The 20,466-nt window shown below is 35.0% G+C and overlaps 1 protein-coding gene across 13 annotated transcripts in view; it reads left to right on the top strand.

Annotated features, from left to right (window-relative positions):
* Positions 1-20,466, top strand: part of STXBP5 (syntaxin binding protein 5) — a 179,612-nt gene that overhangs the window by 37,174 nt on the left and 121,972 nt on the right. For all 13 annotated transcript variants that reach the window (XR_013534617.1, XR_013534616.1, XR_004742141.3 and 10 more), the window contains exons 5-6: positions 17,043-17,177; positions 18,695-18,758. Coding sequence is in view for 8 of the 13 variants with exons in the window: in XM_078370267.1 (XP_078226393.1) it covers positions 17,043-17,177; positions 18,695-18,758 (199 nt within the window). In the remaining 5 variants the exon portion in view is untranslated. The remainder of the gene's footprint in view (positions 1-17,042; positions 17,178-18,694; positions 18,759-20,466) is intronic.

Raw genomic sequence — 20,466 nt, forward strand, 5'->3', positions numbered from 1 at the left:
AAGCTAATTTTTTGTATTTTTAGTAGAGACGATGTTTCACCATGTTGACCAGGATGGTCTCGATCTCTTGACCTCATGATCCACCCACCTCGGCCTCCCAAAGTGCTGGGATTACAGGCATGAGCCACCACGCCCGGCCCATTTGTTTTCTTAAGTAGCTACTTTTTTCCAGTTAAGTTTTAGTTTTTAATGTTTAAAATTATGATTGAAACCTCTTGACAATAAAGGAGGAAGAAGATAATATGAGAACTTTTACAGTAGAGGAAGGAAACCTATGAGCTCTAAGGTTTTACCTTAGACTATTGTATTTGATTATCATGACATTTCATGGAATTAGTGAGAAACATTGTTTGGGAGAAACGATACTTGGAATAAGGCAAAGGGTAGAAAACAGCATAGAGACAAGAGAGTTGGGAGATCTAAGGAAAAATAGGTATAATCACAGCTCAGTCATGATGAGGTAACTGGTGACGTTTTTGACATAGGATGTGCTTAGTAAGTATTTGATTGTCGAAAATGGGATATCTTGAAGTTTGTAGTTATAGTTTAGGTCTGCCTCTATTTCTAACTCTTACTGTAATATGATTCCCAAAACAGAACTATATCACATTTCTTTGATTTTAAAATGCCCAGGTTTTAAATTAATAGACTTTTAGAACAGTTTTAAATTTATAGAATAATTGAGCAGATGCTACAGAGAATTTCCATGTACTTCATATACTACCCTCATTCTCCCAACTCAACTCCTTCCCCATGGTTTTCTCTGATATTAACAGGCATGGTAAGTTTGTTACAATTAGTGAAACAATATTGATACATTGTTATTGACTAGTGTTCATACATGTTAAGGTTTACTATTTGTGTTGAACAATTCTATGTGTTTTGACAAATGCATATTGTCATGTGTCTACCATTACAGTAGCACATGGAATAGTTTCACTGACCTAAAAATCAATGCGTGTCACCTATTTATCCATACTCTTTCTCTAATCCTCAGCCACTGACAACCACTGACCTGTTTTGTGTCTCTGTAGTTTTCCTTTTTCCAGAATGTCATATATAGCCATGTGCTGCATAATGATGTTACGCTCAGTGACAATTGCATATATGATGGTGGTCCCAGAAGATTACAATGGAGCTGAAATACTACTATAGCTTAGTGATGCGGTATCTGTCATAACATCGTAGCATCTTAGTGCAATGCATTATTCACGTGTTTGTAGTAATACTAGGGTAAACTAACCTATTGTGCTACCAATTGTCTAAAAGTATAGCACATATAATTGTGTACAGTACATATTTGATAATGTGACTATGTTACTGGCTATGTATTTATTAGGATATACCTTCTATTATTATTTTAGAGTTAGTTTATTCCTTCTACATATTTACGAAAAGCAGTTTCAGACAGGTCCTTCAGGAAACATTCTAGAAGAAAGTGTTGTTATCATAGGAGATGATAGCTCCGTGTGTGTTAATGCCCCTGAAGACCTTCCATGAGACAAGATACAGACGTGGAAGAAAATGATATTGATGATTCTGATCCTGGGTAGGCCTAGGCTAATGTGTGTGTTTGTGTCTTAGTTTTTTTTTTTTAACGTTGCAAAGTAAAAATAAAAGTAAAAAAAAGATTAAAAATAGGAGAAAGCTTATAGATTAAGGCTACAAAGAAAAATATTTTTTGTATAGTTGTATAGTGTGTTTCTGTTTGAAGTATTATTACAAAAGAGTCAAAAAGTTAAAACATTTAAAATCTTTATGATAAAGTAAAAAAGTTTACAGTAAGCTAAGGTTAATTTATTATTGAAGAAAGAAATTTTTAAAAATAAATTTAGTCTGGCCTAAGTGTCCAGTCTTTCTAAAGTCTACAGTAAGGTACAGTAATGTCCTAGGCCTTCACAGTTGCTCATCACTCATGGACTCACCCAGAGCAACTTCTGTTCCTGCGAGCTCCATTCATGATAACTACCCTCTATATGTGTACTATTTTTTATCTTTTATACTATATTAGTATACTCTATAGTTGTACTATTTTTTATCTTTTATACTATATTTTTACTGTACCTTTATACACAAATACTTACCTTTGTGTTACAGTTATCTGCAGTATTCAATATATAATACATAGTACCATGCTTTACAGGTTTGTAGCTTAGGAGCAATAGGCTGTACCATCTAGGTTTGTGTAAATACACTACATGATCATGCATTGTTGGACTCACCTGCTGATGCGTTTCTTAGAACATAGCTATCTGTAAATGACACATGACTGTAGTTGGAATCATACAGCATATAGCTTTTTCAGACTGTCTTCTCTCACTAAGCAATAAGCATTTAACGTTCCTAGTCTTGTGGCTTGCTAATTCAGATCTTTTTATCAGTAAATTTCTTTTGCAGGTGTACCAGTTTGTTTTTTCATTCACCTAGTGAAGGATATCTTGGTTTTTGTGTTTTTTGGCCATTACGAATAAAGCTGTTATAAATATTCACATGCGGTTTTTTCGTGGATGTACATTTTCAACTCAGTTGGATACCTGGGCGTGCTATTGCTGGATCATATGCTAGACTATCTTTGGCTTTGTGAAAAACTGCCAAGCTGTCTTCCTTAATGGCTATGCTGTTTTGCATTCCCACTAGCATTGAATAAGAGATCCTTTTGCTCCATATCCTTACTAACATTTGTTGTTGTCAGTTTATGGACTTCAGCTATTTTAATACGTGTGTAGTGTGACCTCATTGTTACTTTAATTTGCAGTTCCCTAGTGACACATGATGCGGGTTATCTTTTCATATGCTTCTTTGTTTCATATGCTGCTTTGGTGAGTTGTCCAGATTTTTCTGCCCATTTTTAAGTTGGGCTGTTTGTTTCTGATTGATAATTTAAGAATTCTTTGTATGTTTTGAGTACCTTTATCAGATATGTATTTTACAAATATTTTCTCCTAGTCTGTGACTTTTTATTCTCTGCACAGTGTCTTTGCAGAGCAAATATTTCATATTTAATAAAGTTTAGCTTAATTTTTCGCTCAGAGATCACACTTTCGCTGTTTTTAATCTAAAAAGTTCATCACCAAACTCAGTATCACTACCTAGATTTCCACCTGTGTTATGTTGTAGAAGTTTTAGAGTTTTACATTTAGATCTATGATCCATGTTGATTTAAATTTTTTGAAATATGTAAGTTCTGTGTCTAGAGTTGTTTTTTCCTTTTTTCTTTTTCTTTTTCCTATGATTATCCAGTTGTTCCAGCACCATTTGTTGAAAAGATTATCTGTTTCCCATTGAAATGTATTTGCTCCTTTATCAGAGAGCAGTTCACTGTATTTAAGTGTATCTATTTCTGGTTCTCTGGTTCTGTTCAAGATAGATCAACTAATCTATTTGGCTGTTATTTTCCTAATTCAATCAACTTTTCATATTTGTGGAATCCACATCTGGTTTCAGCCATCAACAGACTGAAAATATTTGGGGGAAAAATAAAAAGATAATAAAAATAAACAATACAAGATAACAGTGATTTGCTTAGCATTTAAATTGTATTAGGTGTTAGAAGTAATCAAGAGATTATTTAGTGTGCATAGGTTATATGCAAATACTGTACCATTCTATATAAGGGACTTGAGCATTATTGGATGTTGGTATCCGAGGGGGTTCTATAACTAAGCCCCCACAGATATGGAGGGATGGGCAGTGTCAGCCCTCTGACTTTGGTCTTCTTGTTCAGTATTATGTTGGCTATTGTGAGTTTTATGCCTTTTCATATAAGCTTTAGAATCAGTTTGTCAATATCCACAAAATAGCTTGCTGGGATTTTGATTTGGCTTTTTAAAAGAGGACTGTTGACTTTAGCATTTACTTATTTTATATTTTTAATGTTTTTACATCTCTGAAATTACAATGTTTTTGTTAATGAACGGTGTCATATATAATTAATTGGAAATGTTTTGTGAATTTTATTAATACTAAATAAAAATAATGGCATGCCCTAGAGTCAGTATCATATTAGATTCAGTGCAATATAGTATTTGATTATTTTGAAATTATATGAAATGACAATTTGTAATTAATTTGAAGAATTTCTAGTGGGCTTTCTAATTATGAATTTTATGACCTTCCAGTGGTTTTCCTTCAACACTTTGAAGTTGTTATTTCACTATTTTCGGCCCTCTTTTTTGTTTCTATGAGAAATCAGTGGTTATTTAAATGTTTACTCCCCTGTATGAAATGCATCCTATTTCTTTGCTTTCAAAATTATCACTTTATCTTTGGTTTTTAGCACTTTAACAGTGATATGTGTAGCCATTATTTTCTCCTTTCCCTTCCCTCCTTTTCCCCTCCCAGGTTCAAGTGATTCTCCTGCCTCAGCTTCCTGAGTAGCTGGGATTACCAGCATGCACTACCACACCGAGCTAATATTTGTATTTTTGGTTTATACTGCTTGACGTTTGCTGAGCTTTTTTTTTTTTTTTTTACCTTGAGAGGGAGTCTTGCTGTGTCACCTAGGCTGAATGCAGTGGTGTGATCTTGGCTCACTGCAACCTCTGCCTCCTAGGTTCAAGTGATTCTCCTGCCTCACCTTCCTGAGTAGTGAAGATTACAGGTACCCATCACCAGGCCCTACTAATTTTGTATTTTAGTAGAGATGGGATTTTACTATGTGGGTCAAGCTGGTCTGGAACTCCTGAGTTCAAATGATCCACCTGCCTTGGCCTCCCAAAGTGCTGGCATCACAGGCATAAGCCACTGTGCCTGGCCTGAGCTTCTTAAATCTGTAAATCTTTATAAAATTTAGGACATTTTCAGCTGATATGTTTTTCAGATAGTTGTTGTGCTCCATTCCCTCTTCTCTTTCTAGAGTGTTAATTACAGATGTTAAACCTTTCAGTATTTTCCGTTGGTTCTTGAGACTCTGTTTATTTTCTTTCATGTTTTTCTTGTTTTTCAGATTGGATAATTTCTATTGATATTTCTTTAGATTTACTTGTTCCCTTCTTTGTCATCTTCATTCTTCTGTTAAGCCCATCCAGTTAAATTTTTTATTTCACATACTGTGTTCTTTAGTTCCAGAACTTTTTTTGTTATTGTTTCTCTCCAAGATTTCTTATCTTTTCATTTGTTAGCAATTTTTTTTTGCATTATTGAGCACAGTTATAATAGCTACTTTGGAAGTCTCATTTGCTAACAGTTCTAACACCTGGGTCATCTCTAATTCAGTCTCTATTGACTGTCTCTTCTCTTGAGAATGGGTCACAGTCCCCTATTTTGTGCAGATTGAGTAATGTTGGATTGTAATCTACATGTTGTGTATTTTATTTTATTTTTTATATGGAGTTTTGCTCTTGTTACCCAGGCTGGAGTGCAATGGCCCGATCTTGGCTCACCACAACCCCCGCCTCCTAGGTTCAGGCAATTCACCTGCCTCAGCCTCCTGAGTAGCTGGGATTACAGGCATGTGCCACCATGCCCAGCTAATTTTTTTTTTTTTTTTGTATTTTTAGTAGAGATGGGGTTTCATCATGTTGACCAGGATAGTCTCGATATCTTGACCTCGTGATCCACCTGCCTTGGCCTCCCAAAGTGCTGGGATTACAGGCGTGAGCCACCGCACCCGGCCCACGTTGTGTATTTTATCTTATCGACAGCTTGGATTCTGTTACATTCTTTTGAAGAGCACCGTTGGTTATTGTAGGGTGTGTGTGTGTGTGTATGTGTGTGTGTGATTTTGGCTTTTTTTGCTCTTTTTAAAAGCTGAAAATTAACTAGATTTTACTCAAACTGTAACTGTCTCAGGAAGCCGTTCAAATTTCAATCTGGTTTTTTTTATTTCTAGCTGGGCAAGTTGGAGTCTGCCCTGAGTATGCATGCTCCAGCGACAGGTGTTTATGGGATTTATACACAGAACGTGGAGCTTTCCTTTCTGGTTCTTGTCTTTCTTCTCTCCACCTCATTTTCCAGTGGCTATGGTTGTTCCAGTCAGTGACCTCTGGTTCAGTGGCTTTTCTATTGGAAATTTTGCTCTCATCATGGTACAGACTGGCACCTGTCTTTTTTTTTGGAAGCCCGGAAACCATACTTAATGCCATTTTCTTTTCTCAGAGATGACTCTGTGTCAGAATTGGCTAACTTTTGGTTATTCTCTACTTTCTTTAGGTTGTTATTGCTGCTAATTTTGTCAAGAGTTTATGGTTATTATCTGAGGGACAGGTGATCTGATAGGAGCTTTTTTTGGTCATTACTGGAAGTGGACCCTATACATGGTTCTTAAAGAAAATGAATAATTCACACTCTGTGCAGACATATACACATACCTATACCCATACCCCACACCCATCCCTGTATATAGTTTTAAAAAGGGGTATGAATAGTACTCTAAAATTAGCCTATGTATTTAAAGATATTTTATTGTAATTTGTTTTATTATTTAACATTTCATGTTTTTCATTATATATTATTTTAGTAGATCCATGCAAAAGACAGGTAGGATAGTTATCATTCTGTTTGCATTTGGGAATCTAAAGAAAAAGATTAAACAATTTATCTAAGCACATCAGTGGCTTTAGAATGAAATCTGAAATCTTTGATTTCCAATTTGTAGTTGAGAGCTCTTTTCACTGTATTACCCTGCCTTCTAACTTGATAGATACTACTACAATCTGTTCCTTTTCTGTCTCAAACCTTCTTCTTTAAATATCTTACACTCCCATAGATGAGCCAGTCTGTTAAGGTGAGTCCTGAACGTGTATCAACATTCATATATATATATATTTTTGTAAGAGACGGATTTCACTTTGTCATCCAGGCTGGAATGTAGTGGTGCAATCATAGTTCATCGCAATCTCCAACTCCTCCTGTGCTTAAGCAGTTTTCTCACCTTAGCCTTCTGACTGGTTGGGACTACAGTTGCACACCACCACATTTGGCTAACTTTTAAATTTTTTGTAGAGATGGTATCTCACTTTGTCACCCAGAATAATCTTGAAACCCTGGGCTCACATGATCTTCCTGCCTTGGCCTCCCAAGTACTGGGATTATAAGCATGAGCTATCATTGCTGGCCATATATCAGCATTCAGAGTTGTCATGACTTGCCTTGCTCGACGTCGACCCTCATTCCTCACAGCAAATAATTACTGTGGTTCAAAATATCAATAGCATCAAATTTAAGAAACTCTGGACTCTAGTACATCAAAATGATGTTAGTCAGTATAGTGTTTTGGAAATTTTCTTAAGTCTCTGCTCACTGGAGAGATTCTGCCAAGAGCTGGAATTTTAGCAGAAGAATACCTCTGATACCACATTTGCCAGTAGCATGTACATATTCCCCACTGGGCACAGGACTGCAGTAGTATGTGGTTCAGGTCACTCTACAGGGTATTGCAGTAAGTCTTCGTGGAGAAAGGATCAAGCCTCAGGGAGTCCCAGAGTCAGAAGTTAATGGTCAGGTATGGAGTGCATCTCCTCTAGAGTACCTCTAAGGAAGTCTCCATGAAATTCTGGTAAACAGAGGTGGGAACTGTAAGCTATCTGTAAGGTGTCTGTAGGCATATGTCTTGGCAAACAGAAGGCGTCTTTGTGTGAAATGGGGAAAGGTGGCATTTCTCAGTGGATGGAGTTTTACATTGTCTGCTCCTCCCTGCCTTGGTTGGGTGCTGTTATGCAGGGCACAGCCTGCACAGTTGTATGCAGTGGTCCTAAAAGTTACAAATGAAATGAACTGGTGGATTTTCCAGTTTTGATTCATGTAATGTGATTTACTCATCTGATCACCAAAAACTAGTTGGTCTTATTCAAAGTTCAGCTCCTCTTTGGCCTTCATTAGGGCAACAGTAAACAAGGAATTGCAGTTAGAATATCTGCTCTTGGACTAACTCCTGGATGAAATCTTCTAGGATGGCTGCAAACTTGTATGGCAGCTGTTGAACTTAAAGTGCCAAGGAATGGGCCTCAGTGCCTCATGGATGCACCTTACTGTATTCTTTCAAGACTGAGGATTTCCTCAAATGGCTGAAAGGTTAGAGGTGGCATTTGGGAGGAGCCTAGTTTTCTTTAGCACCTACCCATAGATGGGGAGGGGAAGACGTAATGGAGGCTGTGTTGCAGCTCTAGGAATCTGCCCCCAGCAGCAATACTTCTGCTGCCCCTTATCTTGAGCTCTGTGGCATTTACCTCTTTTCAGAATGCCCTGCAGTGTGTACCATGGTAGAAGCCTGTCAGAGTCGCTTCCCAGACAGGTGAATGCTCACATTCCCTGCCCATTCTTCGTCTGTAGGAATCCAGTCTTATTTTCTTTATGCAACTGCTTTACATTCAGTGTTATATTTTGTGTTGGTCAGGATAGTCTGAGCTATGCTGTGGTAACAAAAACTTTCAAAGTTTCAATGACATAATACAAGAGTGATTTATTTTACACAGTGCCTTTGTGGGTATACTGGGAACACGGTTTCTTCTCATTGTCATCTTTACCTCAGAATCCTGGCTAAGGAATAGCCAGTCTTTAAAATGTTTCCAGTCACTGTGGAAGAGGTAGAAGAGAATGGCGACGCACATGTTAGCTCTTAACACTTCTCCCTGGAAGTCATACAGGTCTCTTCCACTCTCATTTCAAGAGCCAGAGCAGGTCACATGACCATCTCTAATTTCAGTAGTATAGCTGGGGGAAGAAAAGGAAACTGGAATATTTGTAAATTGTTGTAATGGCTGCCACACTGTATTTTTATTGTCAACATTCAAATATAGGAACAATAGCCTAATTAGTTTCTCCTCATTGTAAATTGATTTGAGGTAACTTAAGAGGTCAGTTATTATGTTTCAATTTTATGCTATTTAAAGTGACTAGCTGATATTTGTATCTGTAAAATCTGTATGTTTTTATTTAGGAAATTAGCAGAAGTAGGAAAAATATGAAAAGTTCATAAAACCTGTGTTACTAGATTTGGTGAACAATTGTTAAGTGTTTTTACCATTGTCTTAATTTTATTATAAGTAGTTAGATTTTATTATTTTAGTAGAAAATTATATAATATAAATTGTATGGAATGATTTAAATTGTACTTTTTCATAATGTGGACTTTTTATCTATTTTTTTAATTGTGGTAAAATACACGTAAACTCACCACCTTAAACATTTTTGAGTGAAATCATCCTTCGGTATCAGTGGGGGATTGGTTCTAGGAACCTCCCCTCCTGTGAATACCAAATTCCATGGATGTTCAAGTCCTTCATATGAAATGTTGTAGTATTTGCATATAACCTAGGCACATCCTCCTGTATGTTTTAAATAACTCTAGATTATTTATAATACTTATATATGGTTTAAATGCCTTGTAAATAGTTGTTATACTGTATTGTTAGGGAATAATGACAAGAATAAATCTGCACATAGTACAGACACAAGATCCATGTTTGTTTTTTTTTTCTCCAAATGTTTTCCATCTGCAGTTGGTAGAATCCATGATGCAGAACCCATGGATACAGAGGGTTTACTGTATACAGTTCAGCAATGTTGGGTACATTCATGTTATGCAACCCTATGATATGGATATATCTTGATGTGATTTCACTTTTATGATGTTTAAGAAAAAATACAGGAATTGGAGTCTCAAGTCTTGGTTTAACTCTGTGAACTTGAGCAAATTACTGCTTTGTGTGTGTTTTCTGATTTGCAAAAAAATTTTTTCTAAGATTTCAGGTAATCTTTACTATTTCATTTCTCTTACATCTTAAAGCAACCTTACCCACCCACTTCTTATTTGATCTATACATAATTGTACAACAACTATTATACAGCAACTATTACATACAGCTTGGTGCTGGCTACTGAGCCTGTATTGGTAAACAACACAGACTTTGGCCTTGTCATTAGGATATTAGTCAAAGCTAAAACAAGTTTAGCTTCCCAGATGTTCAGTAGAATGACATTTGTTTAACAAGTAGATATTTCAATTTCCATAGAATAATCTTGATTTTAGAGATAATAACAAACTTATAAATATTATTCTTGGTTAACAGCCTACTAATTTTATAGACTGGGTTGTTTAAACAACAGAAATTTATTTCCTCACAATTCAGGAGTCTAGAAGTCTGAGATCAAGGTGTCAGCAGGTTGATTTCTTCTGAGGGCCTCTCATCTTGTAGATAGATGGCTTTCTTCTCCCTGCCTCTTCATGTGGTTTTGGTGTGTGTCGTATCCCAATCTCCTTTGATAAAGACACCAATTGTATTGAACTGGGGACTTCCATAGGACTTTATTTTACCTTAATAATCTCTTTATAGGCACTATCTTCAAATACTGTCACATTCTTCTATACTGGGGGTTAGGACTTCACCATATAATTGAGGAGGGCAGCACACAATTCAGCTATAAAAAAAAAAGTAGAGTAAAACCAACCAGGATACAAGATGGAATTTTTTAAAATCAGCAAACAAAAGAAAAAGTAAATATACTTTGAAAGTTGGGGAAAAACCATACAATTGTAAATATCCTCCTTAATCAGCATGTAGCTTATTGTGTCAATTGCCAGATTCAACTCAGGAATTTGTCTGCCATATAATTTTTATCACAGGGATTAATTTGACAATAGTAGTAGCTACAGCATCTCAATCTTCCGTGGCCTGAAAGGAATTGGTAGCTGCAGTATGTCATAGTAGAATGCTGGGGTTATGGGCTTAACTTACCCATCAGACTGAATTATTTTCTCCAAAAAGATAATCTTGAAGTCCTAACCCCTGGTGCCTATGAATGTAACCTTAGTTAGAAACAGGGTCTTTGCAGATGTAGTCAGGTTTATATGAGATTGTTAAGGTGGAGACTAATCTGACTACTGTCCATATGAGAAGAGGTTAAGAGACATAGACACAGAAACTCAGAGAATACTACGTGATGATGGAGGTAGAAACTGAATGATGTAGCTATGAGCCAAGGAATGCAAAGGATAGCTGGCAATAGCAGCAACTACGGGAGAGGCATGTAACAGATTTTCCCCTATAACCTTCAGAGAGGGCAGCGCCCTACTGACCCCTTAATTTCAGACTCTCAGCCTCCAGAACTGTGAGAGAATAAATTTCTGTTGTTTTAAGCCACCCATGCTGTGGTAGTTTGTTTTGTCAGCTCTAGGAAACATGTATCACCTTTGTTCCTCCTCCTTGATACTGGTGAGCCTCGTTATTATGTGCCATTGGGTTTATACATGTAAAGGAGAGGTTCTTTGCTTCAACAGACTAGAATTTAATAAGTAAAATAGGTAAGTTGCAGTATCAGAATATATTCAATTTAGCTTATACCTTGTTTTGTTTTTTTTCCTTTAAAGAAGTTTAAATAGGAGCAAGTCATGGGTTGATAGGCAGCTACAACCATCTTCTAGTCTTTTTTTTTTAGTTACCATGAGTTAGTATGACCAGTATTCTCAACCATGTTAAGTTTTTGCATAAGTTTATAACTAACAATACATGAAGCATTTTAAGCTTGAAGACTAAGTTATATGTGGACTTTCCTATGTAGGACGTAATATTATTGTCTAGTATTTATACCTCTTGATTTGTATAATGCTTTTATTGTTTGTGAAACCTTTTCACCTAAATAGTTATTTATTCTCAGGGGTTAAGAAAACTTGCCTTACTGAAATTTTATAGAATATTTTCCCCTGTAAATATGTTAAACACCTGAAAAGCTGAGTCTTGATAATAAAGTTAATATATTTCTAAAGTCATATGGTTTTTCTTTATTCCAATACTCTTATTTACAGTTTCTATATGACTTTTATATTTAATGATAGTTGTGTCTGTTGTTTAGTGAATAAAATAAGTATACTTTCATTCTAAAGTAATGGAAGGGAAGGAAAATTATTATATGAAACTCATTAGTAATCAAGATTTCTATAACCTAAATATCAATGAAACATTCCTGTTTAAAGTCCTCTCAAGGAAAAAATAACTATATGACAAATGAAGTTAATCTGTTCAGATTCCAGCATAGCAAGGGGAGATTTGGTGCCTATAATGTACTGTAGCATTAAGTTGCCACCCTAGCATCAAATTTTCCCAGTATCATAAATAAATGTATATAGAAACAAAAACTAATTTATCACATTATACTCATTACTTTATTACAGTATCGTGCTATACATATTTATAAAGCTTGCAGTTTACTCAGTAGCCACATAAATAGGGCATAATCTTAGATAGTTATAAAAGACTGTTGGGCTGAGTACCAGCCCCCAGAATATCTATACAGGTCTTACAAAGATTTTGAATTAACTAATTGCACATGTTAAACAAGGAAAAAATTAATCACAATGGTGAAACAAAGACCCAGAATTGAGTTTCTCTGGTAATCACATAATATTATCAAAATACTTTTCTTTGAAAGCAGCTTAATGAATAATGTACAAGCATTAGAAATCAGAGTGATTTGATGGGGTGAAATTAAGGACTAGAACAGAAGCATGAATGGTGTCCAGTCCTCTTGAGAAGATGGGGGATCTACTATTCTGGACCTAATTATGATCTACAAAGAGAATTGGTTGATGATATGGAAATGATGAGACATCTAAGAAATTCTGGGTATAGAGTATTATGTTTTCAAGCAAAATTTTTTAAAAAATTATCTTAGTATTAAGAGGAAAGGCAGTTATGATTTGATGACCTTGAAACTGTTAAAGGAAAGATATTTAGGAAATATTGGATCTTTTTAGAATAAAATTATCCATAAGGGGTCTCTTTGAATACCTTCCCCCTTTTCCTTGTCAGAATTTCTTCTGCCATTCTGCATCTTTTAATTTGTTTTACTATTGTGATTAATTTTATCCTTATTTAACATGTGCAATTAGTTAATTTAAAATCTTTGTTAGACTTACACAGACTTTTAGGGGCTGGTACTCAGTGAAATCCTCTTTTACAACTACCTGACAAGGAATTTCTTCTGTCAAGGAAAAGGAGAAAAATATTTAAAGAGACTGTTCTAGTTCCAAAAGGACCTTACAGTGTGCTAAACGTATAAAAAGATTACATAAAAAGACATTAAAAGATTACATGGAAGGAGGCAGTATATAACCAAAGGCGAATATAAGAGTACTTAGCTCTGCCAGTGAACAGGATGAGCTATTTATTAATGCATGAATAGCTTACATTAAAGCAGAGGTGAAAATTTGTATTATAATATGAGTGAGTTTCATTTTAGAGGTTTATATGAAAACATATGATAAATAATTGAATCTTTTTTTAAAGAAGACAAAAATCAGTTATCAGAAAAATGCAAACTGAAACAACTACTCATCAGAATGGCAAACTGTTAGCTAGATTATGATGCAACCGGAGCTTCTCCTAACTTACTGATGTGAGTTTTTTTTGTTTTTTGTTTTTTGTTTTTGAGATGGAGTTTCGCTCTTGTTACCCAGGCTGGAGTGCAATGGCATGATCTCGGCTCACCGCAACCTCCGCCTCCTGGGTTCAGGCAATTCTCCTGCCTCAGCCTCCCGAGTAGCTGGGATTACAGGCACGCACCACCACGCCCAGCTAATTTTTTGTATTTTTAATAGAGACGGGGTTTCACCATGTTGACCAGGATGGTCTCGATCTCTTGACCTCATGATCCACCTGCCTCAGCCTCCCAAAGTGCTGGGATTACAGGCGTGAGCCACTGCACCCGGCCTGATGTGGGTTTAAAGTGTTACAGTCATTTTGGAAAGTTTCTTGGGCAGTATTCACATCCTCCATGACCCAACAATTTTACTCCTAAACATATACCTATGGTAGGCAGAATTCTAAGATGGGCTCCAAGGTATCTACCCCTTGACGTACACATACCTACTCCTTGTTAATTAATTAAACACTTATAATTGGTGAAGACATTTTGCAGATATATTTCAGTTCCCAAATTAGTTGACCTTCAAATACGAAGATGATCCTCAGTAGGCCTAACGATCAGGTGAGCATTTAAAAGAGACTGGATTTTTCCTGTCAAAAGGCTCACAGTATGAGAAGGATCCAATGGACAGGAGATTCTTTCTTGCTGGCTTGAAAATGGAGGGGGCCAGTAGTCTCTAGGAGTACCAGTGGCCTCTAGGACTATACCTTCTTGACAGGCAGCAGGAAGACAGAGATTCAGTCCTACAGCCACAGATGCTGAATTCAACTAGCAACCTGAATGAGCTTGGGAGCAGATTCTTTCCCAGCACTTCCAGAAAGGGATGCAGGAAGGCAGCATAATTGAAATGTGGATTTTAGCCTTGTAAGTCCCTGAGCAGAGAACCTATTAAGGGCCTGGTCCTCTAACCTACAGAAATAATAAATGAGTATCCTTTTAAGTCATTAAATTTGTGATACTTCATTACAAATCACTAAAAAACTAATACCTGGTATTAGTTTGGTACCTGGAAGTGGAATACCACTGTAACAAATATCTAATAATATGAAAGTCACTTTGGAACTTGACGGTGATTACAGACTGGAATAATTTTGAGGAGTGTGATATAAAGCATATATTGCCCAGAACAAGGTGTTTGTAGGACTCACTACTTGAGTCTCTTGCTAGGGAGAGGCTGGAGAAAGTGGTTCCTTATTGTATAGTGGGAGAACAGCATGCTTAACAGAATTGTCCCTAACATAATGGGTAAATGATTAACTTGTATAGTTAGCTGAAGAGATTTCCAAGGAAAGTGTTGAGGGTGCGAGCTGATTCTTTTTTTTCTTGCTGCTTTATAGTAAAGTGCAAGAGGAGACAGGTAAATTGAGTGAAGAATTATTAAAGGAACCAGGACTTGACAGTTTGGGAAATTCCTACTGTGATGTGGCTGGCAAAAGAGAGATTGTTTCCAAAAGTGTGGTGTAGTGAAAAATGTGAGAATGTGGCTCTATAATTTTTACTAAAAACCCCTTAAAAATCAAAAGATTAGAGCGATCAGTCACACAAAGAGCTCTTTAAGAGATTAAGGGTGTACCTCACAGATCTTTTCAAGAGAAATGATCTCTTGTCAATAAACCAGAGAATTTAGAAAGTTTGAAAGTATCATCCCACAGGCATTTCAGCAAGAGCAAAGGTAGGGAAAGGGTTTTCTGAAAAAAGATTTGTGAGTGTGACTTTTGTCTAATGGAGTAAAACCCAATAAAATTTATTTAAGACCTGGAAGTGTCTTGAGAAAATTGCATCAATAGAAACATTGCCAGCTTGGACTGAAAGGGACAAAATAAAAGGAGGCTGTAGCCAGAAGCAGGCTGATAAAAGAACTCAGCTGCAAATAAGTGGTAACTTGCATGAGAAAGGAACAGTGATTAAGAGAGTAGAGCTTAGACCCACAGAGAATTATTCCCAGGCCTTGCAATCTAACTAAGAAAAATACATGATTTGCCAAAACTAATTTCAGTACCGTTATGGATGAATAAACTTTTTACCTTCCACTTTCTCTCAGTTTGAATGAGAATTTCTATACAGTCAGCCTTTCATATCTGTAGGTTGTGCATCCCTGGACTCAACCAACTATGGCTTGAAAATATTTGGGACAAAAATAAAATGAGAAAACATAGCATATTTGCATTGCATTTACATTGTATTGGCATTATGAGTAATCTAGAGACGAATTAAAGTGTATGGGAAGATTTGTATAGATTATATGCAAGTATTATACCATTTTATATGAAGGACTTGAGTATCTTTGGATTTTGTTCTCACTTCTGGAAAACATTAAGATGCTTAAAATATCTCAGTAATATATGTTAATTTTATAGCTGACTGAGGAAAAAAAAATCTTAGGATGGTAGCTAATATTGAAAAAGTGAGCCTTGTGAAGTAACAGAGTACTATCAAATGATTTTGTTTATTCAGTAGAGAAGTCTATACTTTGTTAAATTTACATAAATTCTTTAGAAAGTGAACATTGTCGTATAAAACACTCAGCAGAAATTACAAATAAATGAAGCTTAAGTAATTATCTAACTGGACATTACCTCTAAGAAAGAATGAAAATGAGTTACATGTATATTTATTTGATAAGTGTTTTCATCTTGAAAATTCTCTGTAATGAAATTGTGTGTTAATGGAAACAGAAAATATTCTGTATGCTTTGCTGAGTGCCTAGTGTTAGTGTTGACAGTCTGGCAGTGATTATTATCATTGTGTGGTGTTTTAAGTGCTATTCCTTTAAATTGTAAAGTCTATTCTGAGAGACAAAATGGGAGGGATCTCTAGTGAAAAAAAAGCATTATAGATATTCACAAGATACCTTTTTTTTAACTAAAAATAAGTGCTACAAAAGGACAAGAGAAAAAAGGACAAGATAATATTCATTCTTTACCTTGAAATTAAATGAGCCAGTATATAACTGTCTACAGTTGTCAGAATGATACATTTTAACACATGCATGCAAATTATTATAATTTGTTAATGAAGGCCTGCCATATCATCAGGGCATAGGAAGAAATAGTTCAAACATATTTCAGAAACGTTGTCTAAGGCTGAGTACAGGGGACCTCTGTCCTTCAAGAGGCTTACAAATTAGTGAGAAAGATGAACCTTTACTATCATATAAGGCAGGCCTGATAGAGATAGAAAAGTATCTCATCCGTTTGAATGTGAGTGGTATTTGAATTGAATCTTGAAAAGAAGATAGTTATCAGGGAGGTGCATTTTGGCTGGAGGGAGTAGTAAGCACAGGTACTGAGATGGATTAGTGTGCTTAGTAGCTTAGTAACTCCTGAGAAACATAGTGTAGTACTCTGGGGTCATGTGGATATTGAAATCATAGATATGGTTTAAAGTTAAATTTGTGATATGACCAGGGATACACAGTTAGTGGATGACAGCCAGATTTGAAACACATTCTAGCTTCAAAACTCATCATCTATCATGCCATGCTATCTATTTACTATGAGGTCTTATGTTTGATGTAAAACTGAATTAGCATAATTAAATATTAATCATAATGAATAGATAAATCTGATGATTATATATCAGTTTTGCTGTTCCTGAATTGTATGTCATAATCAACCCTCTAATGTAATCAGTAAAATTTAGCATTTTTAAATTTCTTTTTTGAATATATTTTTCTCTTGCAGGGTTACATTTTGCCATCTGCCTTTCCAGAGTAAGTGGCTCTATGTGGGCACTGAACGAGGTAATATACATATTGTCAATGTGGAGTCCTTCACACTCTCAGGCTACGTCGTTATGTGGAATAAAGCCATTGAACTGTGAGTTTGAACAAGTATTTCATATTTGAAAGCATCAATTCTATGTATGATAATACCATTATATCATAGCCAATCAGTAAATCTGCATGGAATTAAATATGTGACAGATGTTCTTAATATTAAGTACAGATTTATTAGGTTTTTTTTGTGAGTATTCTATTGATGTGGCAATTTGTACATTTAAATACTTTATATACATGTATATAGAGATATGTGCACAGCATGCATATATTTACATGTGTGTAAACTGGAATACAAGTTTAATGAAACAGTCATTCCTACTAATGAAAACCACTCAGTTTTTTCTGTTCTTTTATCTTCTAATTATTTTTCTTTCAAATGATGGTCATGACCCAAAAATGGGTTGCCACCAGTGTTTGGAGAAAACTGGATTTAAACTACTACTTGATATGTTTTAATAATCATCAAATACAATGTGTGCTAAAGTTAATATATTATCAAATTAATTTTGTTTGATATTACTTAATTTTGATAAATTCATGATTGTTTTCATTTACTAATATTAGCAACAAAACTGGATTGTACTATAGGGCCCTAAGGATCTTTAGTGCTAACTCTTCACCCTGTCTTAAATTTTTTCTATCTTATCTCTTTTTATAAGTTTTTTCATGTATTGCAGGGACATAAAAATCAAAGTTTAAGGGTATTGGCAAGACCTTTTTTAACGTTGCTATTTGTTTTTAAGCAAATAGTCTTATATTGCATGCCACAGTATTTATATCTTTTTGTGAAAAGGATAATTTTGTGACATATCTCTTAGGTCATGTGTTAGTATAGCTGTAATAATGTATTAATCCTGGTTTTTCTTCCTGTAGCAAGAACGTTATTATCATATATCAGCCCTTCCATAGGGTTTTCATGGTCTGCTCTTTGAATTGATCATGACATCTAGTGAGTAGACTTAGTGCAGGTGTCTGTATAGTTTCATGGATGGCTCCCATGAAGTGAAGTGAGCTGTCAAACTTTGGAGTTTTTGAATTAGGAGTATGCTTATTTTTACTCTATAAGCACCAGTTCAACCATATTCTTATCTGTAGAGTTTCTTTTTCTCTGAGCAGATAAAGGTGGCGTTACTTTGTTGCTTTTTTAATAGAATTTTTTTTCTATTTCTATTGCAACTAAATGGGATGCCTAAATTGGAGGCTAGAATTTAGTAAAATAAGATAGGTGCTGCGTTATTCAAAAATAGTAACTTTGAGAAGTCTACCTTGACAATAGATTTCCTATGCTCAAATCTTTGACTAAAGATTCTTTCCTCTGCAGAAAATGTACTTAATCGTGAATTCTGTTTATTTATATGAGTCATCACTTTTTCCCTGATCCCTATTTTGATCCATATTAAGAACTATACATTTATTATTTATCACTTGCTGAAATGCTTTCTTTCCTTATAAATATAACTTACTTTCTGTTCACTTGCTTTTTTTGGAAAGAAATATGTAGCCATATTAAAATTTTTAGTTGAATGCAAAATCTTACTAATTTTTCTTTTTTAGGTCATCTAAGTCTCACCCAGGACCTGTGGTCCATATAAGTGATAATCCAATGGACGAGGGAAAGGTAGAATTTTTTGTAAAAATTATGTATCTAAATGCATGAATTTTTGTACTTTTCTTTGAACATACTATTTCAGGATCACACTTATTCTTTCAAGTTGAGATTGCCATTGAGGGTTGTGTATCATATACACTTAAGGCTTATTAATTATGAAGAACAAATAAAAGAATCAGAATCATTTACAATTTTAAAGGACAAGAAAATACCCTAAAACATAAGTAAAACGTAATACATATAATTACAGGTTATTAATTTATATTTGGCTCATTCAGACTATTTTTCCTGATTTTCTGTTAATCCTGATAAAAGTTTTCTTTTGTTTTTGATTCTTTCGAACACTTTGGTTATACAATTTGTAGCACTTATCACAGAATGCCTTATGTTACAGTTGTCTTGATTCTTTTGAACACTTCCATTATACAGTTTTTGTTGCGCTTAACACAGATTGCCTTATGTTACAGTTGTCTTGGTAGCTTATCTGCCCTAAAATTTTTTGTCATACATAGCTCCAATTAATAATGTAAAGTTTTTAAAATGTTATTTAATTTTTAATACTCTGAAACCAGTTTCATATAATCAGTATCTAGCTATTGTTAAATTAGGTTATTTAAATCATTTAAAACTAATAAATATTTTTGAATGAATATTTTCTATTTCAAACCAGTCCTTCAGGTAATTCTATTTAATAATGATATTTTTCTACCTATATAATTTAATGATGCTAAGCTAAGTAAATACCAAGCAGTTTATTGCTATCAGAAATCAATAAAGTGAAACCTCTGGATTTTATGCAGAAGTTTAACCAGGTTTTTCGTTTCCTCAGCTGTGGGAGAGGTTGAGCTGACGTATTGTTTAACACTGTTCTTAGTTTGCCATTGAGAAAACAAAAGGATAACTAGACCATTTGGAGTTAGGTCATAATTATAGCATTGTATGCTGTGAGAGAAACTTTGCATAAAGCAAGTATAAAGTAACCTAGATCTTTATTTAATTTTTATACAAGATGTTTATTTAAAAACCAAGCCTTTGGATGGGTGGCATGGTAGAAGAATTGAAAACTTCCTTTCCACCTTGAATTGATCATCAAGTCATTTTAATTCTTCCTGTGCTTCTTTTCTTTTCTTTCTTTCTTTTTTTTAATTTCCTAAAAGTCCCACTATGTTGCCCAATCCAGTCTTGAACACCTGGGCTCAAGTGATCCTCCTACCTTGACTTCCCAGACTGCTGAGATTACAAGTGCAAGCCACTGTGTCTGGCCTAGAGTGCCATTTTAATTTTAAGGTTCTCTTGTTTCAAAGCTTTCAGTGGGTCTATAGTATCTAACAAATAAAATCAGCTTTTCTTAAAATATAGCCCTAGATTTCCTTATTATTCAGGATATCTTTACCTCAGTGCTGTGCTGAAGCAAATAGTTATATTTTCAGTTATGAACTGCTCTTTGATGTTTCCATACCTTTGTTTATGTGAGTCCTTCTGTATGGAATTCTCTCCCACCTCTCTGTTGAAATCCTACCCACCCTTTAAGACCTAGATTAAATATTTTTCTTTTGTGATGTCTTCTATGATAATCCAGACAGAAAATGCTTTTTCTTTCTTTCACATTTGTTAGTACTTTAGTTATGAAATTTTATGGTATTTATCACATAATGCTTTGGATTAGAAATGTGTGCATATCTCAGCTCCCCTGAATTTCAAAGACTCCTTGAGCACA

This window comes from Callithrix jacchus, chromosome 4 (genome assembly GCF_049354715.1).
Source record: "Callithrix jacchus isolate 240 chromosome 4, calJac240_pri, whole genome shotgun sequence".
NCBI classification, from domain to species: domain Eukaryota; kingdom Metazoa; phylum Chordata; class Mammalia; order Primates; family Cebidae; genus Callithrix; species Callithrix jacchus.